We start from the raw sequence: 10,000 nt of genomic DNA, 5'->3' as shown, positions 1-10,000 counted from the left end.
TCTCATCACATTTAATTCGTAACAGACCAACTAATATTTACCTCTCTTTTTCAGGCATTGAAAGAAATGGAAGGGATTCCAATGAAGAGGCGCCGCTCAGAATTTGTTGATGTCGACATCAAGAAGTGTATTATTTGTCAGATTGACACCAAAGAATCAACATGCAGGAACGCAGAGGCTCGGATGAAAGTCCTAGAGGCTGCTAGAATACGCAACGACTTGGTTGCAAGGAGGCAAGAGCAAGTCGATCATGAACAGTTTGTCTATCATGTGAACAACAAATGCTATAAATCGTACACCCTCAAAAAGACACTGATTAAACTTGAAGGAGAGCCGGAAGAACCGGAAGGAGTTGAACTGGTCCCAAACCCATCTGTGAGCCGAGCAACCCAAACCAGAATTGCACCACGAGCTCCTCCATCTGCTGATATACCGGCTTCTGAAAGGAAATGTACGGTGTGTGCGAATGTAAAGATAAAAGGAGACCAACAGAAATTCAGGACTTGTGAAGATGTACGCGCAGAAAAGTTACTAAAGGCTGTGCTATTCTTTCAAGATGAAGTATACTATCGAACAAATGACCTGCAAGATGTTCACTCCGTCTTTGGATCAGATATATATTGTCACAAAAACTGCATCCGAAATTATCTTATGAGGTACGACCGTGCGAAAAGTAAATGTGACACACCATCCAATAGTTTAGCAAAAAATAAATGTTTTGCAAGGTTGTTCGAGAACATTGATTTCGCATTGAAAGGTGGACAAGGTTTCGCCATAAGCGACCTCCGTAACAATGTTCATGGATTCATCGATTCCCAGGAAACGTTTTCGAACAGAGACATTCGATTTTTCTTGAAAGTCACTATAGCCAGGAATTGAACATTTCCAGGCCTACAGAAGCAAATAAGTGTGCCATGGTTTTCTTAAACGCCAGTCCTGCAGACATGGCTGACGTCATTCGGTCAAGCAATCCCATCACTCAATGTGCATCAACTATTGGGCATGCTCTTTTGGACTTGAATTTTGATTTGCAAGACAAGTTTTGCGATTCTGTTGATCTGCAGGACTCCTGGGATAATATGAATATCCCAGATGAGTTAATGACTTTTTTGTGTGTGTTACTAAATTATAATAGAAATGATCTTGAATGCAGCGTGGGTAGGAATAACAACTCTCCATTGAGCGATGATGACGATACCTCTGCTGAAGAAACTAGTAGTAACGGCAATGCTCATTCACCAAAACTGAGGAAACTAAAGTCAGTTTTCCAGGTTCTGTACTTCATGGTCCAGAATGGTAGACGCAGGACACCACTCCATCTGATGTGCGCAGAAAGAATCCACGCAACACGCAAGAGCAAAACACTCATCACCTCTCGAAACGATTTAGGAATATCAGTGAGTTACGATGAAATTCTCCGGTATCAGACTGATTTGGCAGACTTAGTTTGCACAAATGGAACTGATGATGTTCCTTTGCCAAGCCATCTTAATCCAGAGAAATTCACCACTGCCACATTTGATAATTTTGATCACGAGGAGGCGACACTATCGGGTCTGGGTGGTACTCATGACACTGTTTCGGTTTTATATCAGGACAAATCAGATGGTGTTCAAAGGAAGCCACGAATTTTGGAAACTGGTGTAGTTCATGGTCCAAAATCATTTCAGAAGACACTAAAATGTCAAGAGCTAAAGGACTTCTTCAAACCAACAAAGAAGGGAGAGATACCCAGTGACTATTTAGTAAGTAACTCGACATTAAGTGAAGGATGTGGTACGGAAGGAAAAGATCTTGCTTGGTCACCAGCCTGGATGAATTTGTCAAATATAGAAGGAGGTTTAATCAAACAGGACTGCGATGAACAACAAATGCCATGCTGGAGTGCCTTCAACTCAGTTGTCACTGATGAGAAACTTCCTGAAAGGATCGTAGGCTTCTTGCCAATTCTACCACACCCGGTCACAGAATACAACATAGTGTATACCGCTCTTAAAAATTTTCAGAACGTCTTGGGACAGCTCAGTCAGAACCACTTGGCTGCAGCGTGCGATGAAGGTGTCGACAGAATCGCATGAGAGATTATGTTGTGGCGCCAAGGAGAATTCAAGGACTTGACTCTTTGCCTGGGATCGTTTCATTCACTATGATTTAACTTGGTTGCATCGGAAAGTATCTTCGTGGTAGTGGTGCTGAGAGTATATGGAGTATAAAACTATGTGGAAATGAAGACGTGACATGGGAGAGAAATTGGTGTGAGGTTTCAAAAATCTGCTCTGGTGGAATAAAACGAAAAGTGGAAAATATCTCTGGGAACAGGCTCTCAAAACTCTGATCTGTCTCGGGCATTTGTGGAGGCGAGAGATTTTGCCACCGATCTGGGTTTGTACCCCGCCCCTACCCCTCAGTGGCTGTTTTCCATTGGCCTTGCGGTGTTGCATTGATGTCTCGCGAAGGGGCGGGTGCATGAAGAGGTCGAAACAATCTCTACCTGAGCGACTTCTGTCTCTACTTACGCCGGGCATCGCCATTATTCTGCAACCATGTGAGCAAATGAGTGAAAGGGTTTGTGAGCAGGCGAGCAATGAACGTGACTGGTGAGTAATGGAAGGGAATGGTGTGAAATTGAAGGGATAGAAAGATAGACATGGAGAGGTAGATCGAAAGAGGGAAAAGGAACAGACACTTATGCTGCTTCCACACACACAACGCATATTGATCACAATGATACGATTTTGTTTCCTCGAAACAGAATAATAAATAAATAACTAATATCTATGTGTGTGTGCTTCCTTTCCCTCGGGGGGTGCACGAAGTCCAACCTCGGCCCACATCCGTCCTACGACCCCCACCTCTCCATTCAGCCTCTTCCGAGGCTGTTTAAGCCTCCTCCATTCCTCTTTTTCTCCCGCTCTTTCTTGCCCCTTATTTTACACAACTCCCCCTCCTCTCACCCTGTTTTTGTTTACAATCGCATTCCTATGCTGAAAAAAAAGAAAAACTAATGCGTTGCGAAACTCTGGCTTGCAATTCTACCTGAAACATCACTTACACTTCACATTCGGATTCTGTACATTTGTGGAGAAAAAGTTGAGTTGACCAGGTGGGCACTCTTCTGCTCATTTAAAGTGCAGAGTTATTTTTAGTGGCTCCCCACAGTCTGACATCAACACCTGCCGGTAAGCTTGACTGCACTCCTCAGTTTGAAGGGTTCAAATACTTACACTGGGACCACATGGCCACTCAACATGACGTGAGTCCTTCAACCCATGTAGCCCACATTTGAATAATAGGAACGGTAATATTCACTTCACCGTCAATGGCAACATATTGGTGAGACCACGTGGCCACTCAACGTGGAAGTCTTCTTGGTCCATGTGGCCCACTTGAATGAACAAAAGGAATGATGGTCTTCGCTTTGCGGTGAATTGCAACATATTGGTGGTGGGACCACGTGGCTGCAGAATGTGGGATTCTTCTTGGTCCACGTGGCCCACTTCCATGAACAAAAAGCATGGGTCGTCTTGCAGCAATGGTGAGTCTTCGACGTCCTTTTATTGGCCTTTTTATTGCAGAAGGCCCGGAAACTGTGAACTTGGCTCGATGTCCTTGTATTGGCCTTTTTATTGCAGAAGGCCCGGAAACTGTGAACTTGGCTCGACGTCCTTGTATTGGCCTTTTTATTGCAGAAGGCCGGGAAACTGTGAACTTGGCTCGATGTCCTTGTATTGGCCTTTTTATTGCAGAAGGCCCTGAAACTGTGAACTTGGCTCGATGTCCTTGTATTGGCCTTTTTATTGCAGAAGGCCCGGAAACTGTGAACTTGGCTCAATGTCCTTGTATTGGCCTTTTTATTGCAGAAGGCCCGGAAACTGTGAAGTTGGCTCGATGTCCTTGTATTGGCCTTTTTATTGCAGAAGGCCGGGAAACTGTGAACTTGGCTCGATGTCCTTGTATTGGCCTTTTTATTGCAGAAGGCCCGGAAACTGTGAACTTGGCTCTCAATGGAAGGGGGGAGGTGGGCGAGAAATTCAGACAGGCATGGTGTCAAGGAGGAACATTCATGACCGTAATATTTCAACAATTGCTTTTACTTTTCAACATTCTCACGAAGATGGTTTTCAGTCACCAATTTTACCCACCGTTGCAAGTGTTGGCATTTCTCCATAATGATGGTCCGAGCTCTCTCTTTTGCTCCTGTTCAACTTTTAACAAATGGCAAAGCCTTCAACTGCAGCTTGATGGAGTACTGCTCTCGTGTCTGGGCTGGTACCCCTGCCTCACTCCTTGCTGAGGACGCCAAGTCTTTCCACATCATTGGAATGTCCTACGATGAATCCGAGTCGAAAAACCATCCATTCGGTGGGACCAATGTGTGACACGAAGGGCATCCGACAAAAACAGGTCCAAGAAATATAAATCAAGGCAGCAATCCACACACAAACACCAATTGGATCAAACACCAAACACCAAATCATGGTCAGTATCAATTGAGGATGTTTAACACTCAAGTTGAACAGGAAGTCACAGTTACTTCAGTCATGATGTTGCTAAATGAGAAACCCTGAAAGAATGCAGGTGAAAAACGAAAAATAAGGAAGGCAGTGGTGATCAAGTACAAGTTTAGGGCGAGTTCTTGGTTCCCACGGGATGGCCCAATTGCTTCAGATTTGACATCCCATCATTGCCCAAACTTGCACTCCCCACAGTTCACGCCATTGTTGACAGGGAAAGCAGATGCCAAAGCAAAAGGAAAGTCGGCCTTACAACTCCATCGCAGACAAAATGAAATGCACAGGCTTCATCCTGGCCCATCATTAGTCGGCCCAATCCAACTGCTGATGTTTTGAGACTGAGGTGACTCGAAAATTGCTCCCATCATCGTAAGGGGAATGATTCACACCACGTGGCCAAGCCCAGGCCAAATTATTATTGATCCATGAATAATGAGCAGAATAAATAACAGGAACTGGCTCATGAGGTTCACGAGAATCAGTAGATGTTAAACAGCAGAACCACAGTCCAGCAGAGAACCAGTACCTTTCGATGTGCACAGACGTTTGGCTGGTCTTGCATCCGTGCTCTCGGAGTCACGGGAACGTTTCTTCACACCAGGTGTCCTCTTGTTTATCCATGGATGCACGAGGATCTCCTTCAAGGTAAAACAACTCGGTCCATCCAGAATCTTGAGTAATTACCATCACACGCCATCTCATTTGGCCAAGAACCACTCAGTCCCACAATAGTGAATTTCACAGTCCTGCTCGAACTTTTGGTAAATCAAATAAAATATCCAAAGTAGAAGCTGCCCCGTTATCACACACCTTCATTGAGATCCTCTTTGTTGGATCGACACAGAGCATGGATTTTAAGAGCTCAGCGCACTGGGACCCAGCAGAAGAGGGAGGTTTGTAGTGAAACGGCCGATTCTTGCATCCGACGTCCTGCAAAGAGACAGATCTGTAAAATTCACTGATTCATTCACCAAAGCAGGTGCACACAACACGTTCACCAAGCAGGTGCCCACAACATTTTCATCTCAAAGTGAACTCAAAGGATACGTTCTGTGTTTTACAATCCAAACTTTATATCAAGAGTTTTTCTTTCATCGTCTCAGGATGATGGGGTCTCACAGGGTGGCCGAGAGGTTTGCCCACTTGCCTTGAAGCCGTTTCGCCTGGCTTTGAATCCAAACCCACGGAACCAAATATAAACTGTCACCCTGGTGTTTCACAAGCACAGTGATTCATCAATGTGTGTACCCTCCCTCGGGTAGAAGGAAACTGGGTGTCCCATCTGCCGACATTAGTTGGTGAACGTTAAACACCTCACGGTGTCCTTCGTGAAGAGTAGGCGAGCTGTCACCGGCACCATGAAGGTATAACAAATTCGTGCCCGAACTCTGTCTGGCAAGGCAATGGCAAACCACCCAATTTTACCCAAGCCAAAAAACTGCTTCGCCATCACTGACACTGTAACAGGGCTTGGCACATCCAAATCTGAATCTGAAGGCTCACGGAGAAGCAGTCACACATATTCTGTGCATGCTTGCAGACACAAACATGAGACAACATTGGACTTGACTACAGTCCAAAGCACAACGGGTCCCAGCGACGCCATCTTGTGACCTCACTTTTCTCTCCGAAGACAGAAGGGGCAAGAAGGGATAAATACGATCCCCCACCTCCCATCGCTCCCAACACATCGGGTCTGTCGCAGCTTTATCCTTCAAGTGTTGGTCGTAAGGCAAAGAAGCAACATGTCTGAGGTTTTCGTCTTCAGTATGACTGGGCCATTGTTGGATTCGAACCAACGACCTCTTGGACAATCCAACCACAATGATTTGAGCCTATTCACTCCAAAATTCATATTGTTGATGGAAATTGTAATTATTTTAATCATTTTTACATTCTTACTTTGCCAAGGATGAGAAAAACCAAGCAGTGAACAAAATGTACAACCCGACTGTCTGACGATGGCAATGATGTGATCCCGTGAAATGATTGTTTCTGAAAACAAGAAACGTTTTTCTTCTTTCAACCTTGTTCATGATTTCTCTGGTCTGTGTTGATGTGAAATCTGATGAAGATACTCATATCTATGAAAGAACACTGCATCGACATTCACATCGATCATGAACACTAAGATCGTCACGAAGGTTCGGTCGATTGTAAGGAGGAAACACTCACCTTGATCGTCTCCCACGAGTATGGGAAATATCGGTCTATCAACAAGTGCAGGACAACCCCAAGAGCCCACACGTCGACCGCAGGACCATTGTAGCCCTCGGGGCAGTGCAGCTCTGGGGCCATGTAGCCAGGTGTTCCCCTTATCCCAAACACGACTGCTCCAGGTTCAAACACACATGAAAGGCCAAAGTCGGCGACCCTAAGGACTCCGAGGTCGTTGTACAAGATGTTTGCGAGCTGTTGGATGGATGAAAGAGTAAAATGGAAGCGTGGAAGATAATTTATCATTTTCACCAGGTAATGTTACGTGTGCTTTACACAACTCATGTCCCTATTCCGATGAAAAGGACGATCTTCATTTACTTGAAACAACATGAAATGTATTTAACAAAACATGGATCATCACCGTAACAGCAAACAGCCACACCACGTGATCAATGAACCTTTTCAGCATCTCATCAGCTGATCCATTTCAAAATAGTTGAAGTACATTGGGACAAATACAAGGATGAACGTTTCAATAAAATATCTACTTATTGTACGTACGAGAATTAACATTTTACAATCACATCAATAAAATACCTCATGAGATCGTGAGGTGATACGGCATCAGAGAGAAAATGATGGACATGATGAAAGCACGGATCACAATTCCATGTCGTGTGTGGAAACTGAAAATGGACCGATCGACCTTTTTGATTTATCCACAGGAGTTACACAAGGCTGTATTCTATCACCCTTCCTGTTCTGATTGTCACGGACTTGATCATGAAAAGTTCACTGTGTAAACAATCATGGGGTACTTGTTGGTGGAACAACACTCCCTCAACAGATCGAGATTTGCAGTTTCCCCTCAACTCCAGATCTGTCAGCTGACTTGCAATCATCAGCAAGGTCATTGAATCCATCACCACATTTGATGTGAAATCATTTCTTTTCTCGAACAACCTCATCTCATATCACCAATCTGGATTCAGACCAGGTCACTCCACCTTGGACATGTTGCCACCTTGATGCAGTACAAACACTTGGAGTATGTCTTTCAATCCAGACAAATCTCACACTCTCACTCTTGATCTCTCTCCGAAAGGATCGTCTGACAAATCGCCCCATCGATTTTCTTCCCAATCCTCTTGGGGAAGTTCATTCATTCAAACTGCTGGGTCTCCCTGTCAGCCACGATCTCTCTTGGGCAAAACTCATTTGACTGTTGGCTGGGCATCCTCCGTCGTGCAAAGTCCGAACTTGGCACACCTGAACTCCGATCAAACTACAAGGCCTTCATCCACAGGTTGAGGCAGTACTGCTCTCCTCTTTGGGCTGGTTCCACAGCTTCACATCTTGTTGAGCTTGACGCCGTGGAAACCAAGGCCTTCAAGATCATTGCAATCTCCCGTGATGAAGTTGAGTCTATGTGCCTGTCACGTTGTCATCGCAGACAGGTCGCTGGTCTATTTGTCTTCCACCACCTCCTTTCTGGTCTTGCATCCTCTGCTTTGTCCCCTTCCCCTCTCCACAACGCCCCCCCCCATGTTTCTGCTGGACACACGCGGTCCACCATTGATCCCCATCTGCTGAAACTCCTAGAATGCAGGATCACTGCTCAGTTCCACTCATTCGTTCCTCTTTCTTCCCACTTGTGGAACCAACTGCCACATTCTCTTAAATCTCATAATTCCCTCCACGTCTTCAAACAGCCGTTCAACACCATCTCAGATCATCCCCCATCGAAAACCGTGATCTTTTCTACCCTTGCTAACACTCACACTGCACCACACTCCACCCCACCCTAATCCCTCCTCCTTCCAAATTCCCGATTTCCCTCCTCAGAGTTTCCTTCTGGTATCCATCTTGTCCAACACATGCATCCTCTTCTCCACCTCATTTCTCCCCACATCCATTGCTTGTCCATCCAATCTGCCTCGATACTGGCCTTCTACTCTGCTGTTGGTGTCCCACCCCCCTTCTCAACTGTTGATTTTGTCCTGTTGTGTCCTGATCCATTCAGCATTCTTGTAACAGCTTTTTCATGAGCCTCGACTTTGTAAAATGCAAATAACCAACCAAATGTGAACCACAGCCAGTAACAGCTGAAACTGATAATCTTAATTTATTGTCACTCAACACGGGCTAAACATGAGTGATGATAAGATCAAGATCACGTGTTTTGGGTCATGGGCAAATTCTCCAAAAATAAAAGTTGGAGAAAAGACCCTGAAAAATGTGAAATTATTTCCATATTTGGCATTGTGATTTGGGGTGAGGAGGGAAACAAGGTACACATTGGAAAAGCATGTTCACCTTTCGGGAATCTGAACAAGATCTGGATCAATCAAATAATCTCTCTTACACGAAAGAGAAGACAAGCTGATATATTGGTAGTTGGCCTCCTTTCTAAAATCGTCCAAATGAGGTGAGAACTCACTGGGTTCCTGCGTTTAATACGTTAACATCACCTTCAATCTCGAAACAACATCCCGACAAATACACCCTTCATTCTTATTCGTGGTTCCCATTTCTGCCTCACACTGCTTGTTGCTCCAGCCCTCAATCAACAACCAATTTGTGATCTTTCCGAAACAAGTGTAAGTATCTTCACCGACTGACATCACCTGAATTCACCTGTAACATGTGAAAGTATCTTCACCGACTGATGTTGCCTGAATTCACCTGTAACATGTGTAAGTCTGTTCACCTTCTGTTGTTACCTGAATTCACCTGCAACATGTGAAAGTATCTTCACCCACTGATGTTGCCTGAATTCACCTGTAACATGTGTGAGTCTGTTCACCTTCTGTTGTTACCTGAATTCACCCGCACCATGTGGAGGTATCTTCACGCAATGATGTAACCTGAACTCACCTGTAACATGTGGAAGTATCTTCACCCCCTGACATCATCTGATTTCAACGCTGCACGAGGTTTCACCGATCCTTGTTACAGTGACTATGAGCTTGACTAGTGAATTGCTATCAATGTGTACCAAGGTCAACAAGGTCTCTGAGAGTGCTCAGTCTCCTTGTTATGTTCATCTTCATTCAAACCAGTTCAAATGAGACAATTCCACAAAAACTTTCCTTCATTTCCAACACATTTTCCTGTTTCCCCAAAGAAAAACCTCCCCCTTCTGTGATAGTGTTTCACTGATGTCCCGCGATGACGACATCATCATGAGGTTTTTATGTTCAGATTTGTTTTACCTTGATGTCCCCGTGCATGATGTTGTTGCTATGGATGTAACTGAGTGCAGACGCCGCCTGGAAGGAAAGCACTGAATTAACGGGTCGTTATGCAAATTGGAGTTTCCAACA

At 44.7% G+C, this 10,000-nt stretch overlaps 1 protein-coding gene across 2 annotated transcripts in view; it reads right to left on the bottom strand.

The window, feature by feature from the left end:
- Positions 1–10,000, bottom strand: part of LOC147030713 (serine/threonine-protein kinase par-1-like) — a 185,800-nt gene that overhangs the window by 1,350 nt on the left and 174,450 nt on the right. The window contains exons 6-10 of one of the 2 annotated variants that reach the window (XM_085875029.1): positions 9,890–9,946; positions 6,690–6,926; positions 5,325–5,444; positions 5,041–5,152; positions 1–4,327 (exon numbers count right to left, since the gene is read on the bottom strand). The exon at positions 1–4,327 is cut by the window's left edge and continues 1,350 nt beyond it. In XM_085875029.1, the coding sequence (XP_085731155.1) occupies positions 4,281–4,327; positions 5,041–5,152; positions 5,325–5,444; positions 6,690–6,926; positions 9,890–9,946 (573 nt within the window). In that variant the 3' untranslated portion in view covers positions 1–4,280. The remainder of the gene's footprint in view (positions 4,328–5,040; positions 5,153–5,324; positions 5,445–6,689; positions 6,927–9,889; positions 9,947–10,000) is intronic. The other variant, XM_085875030.1, reaches the window with a different exon arrangement.

The sequence above is a fragment of the Eptatretus burgeri genome, chromosome 3 (genome assembly GCF_056783735.1).
Source record: "Eptatretus burgeri isolate ZD-2024b chromosome 3, Ebu_testis_v1, whole genome shotgun sequence".
NCBI classification, from domain to species: Eukaryota; Metazoa; Chordata; class Myxini; order Myxiniformes; family Myxinidae; genus Eptatretus; species Eptatretus burgeri.
This window is presented reverse-complemented; position numbering and strand designations above follow the sequence as displayed.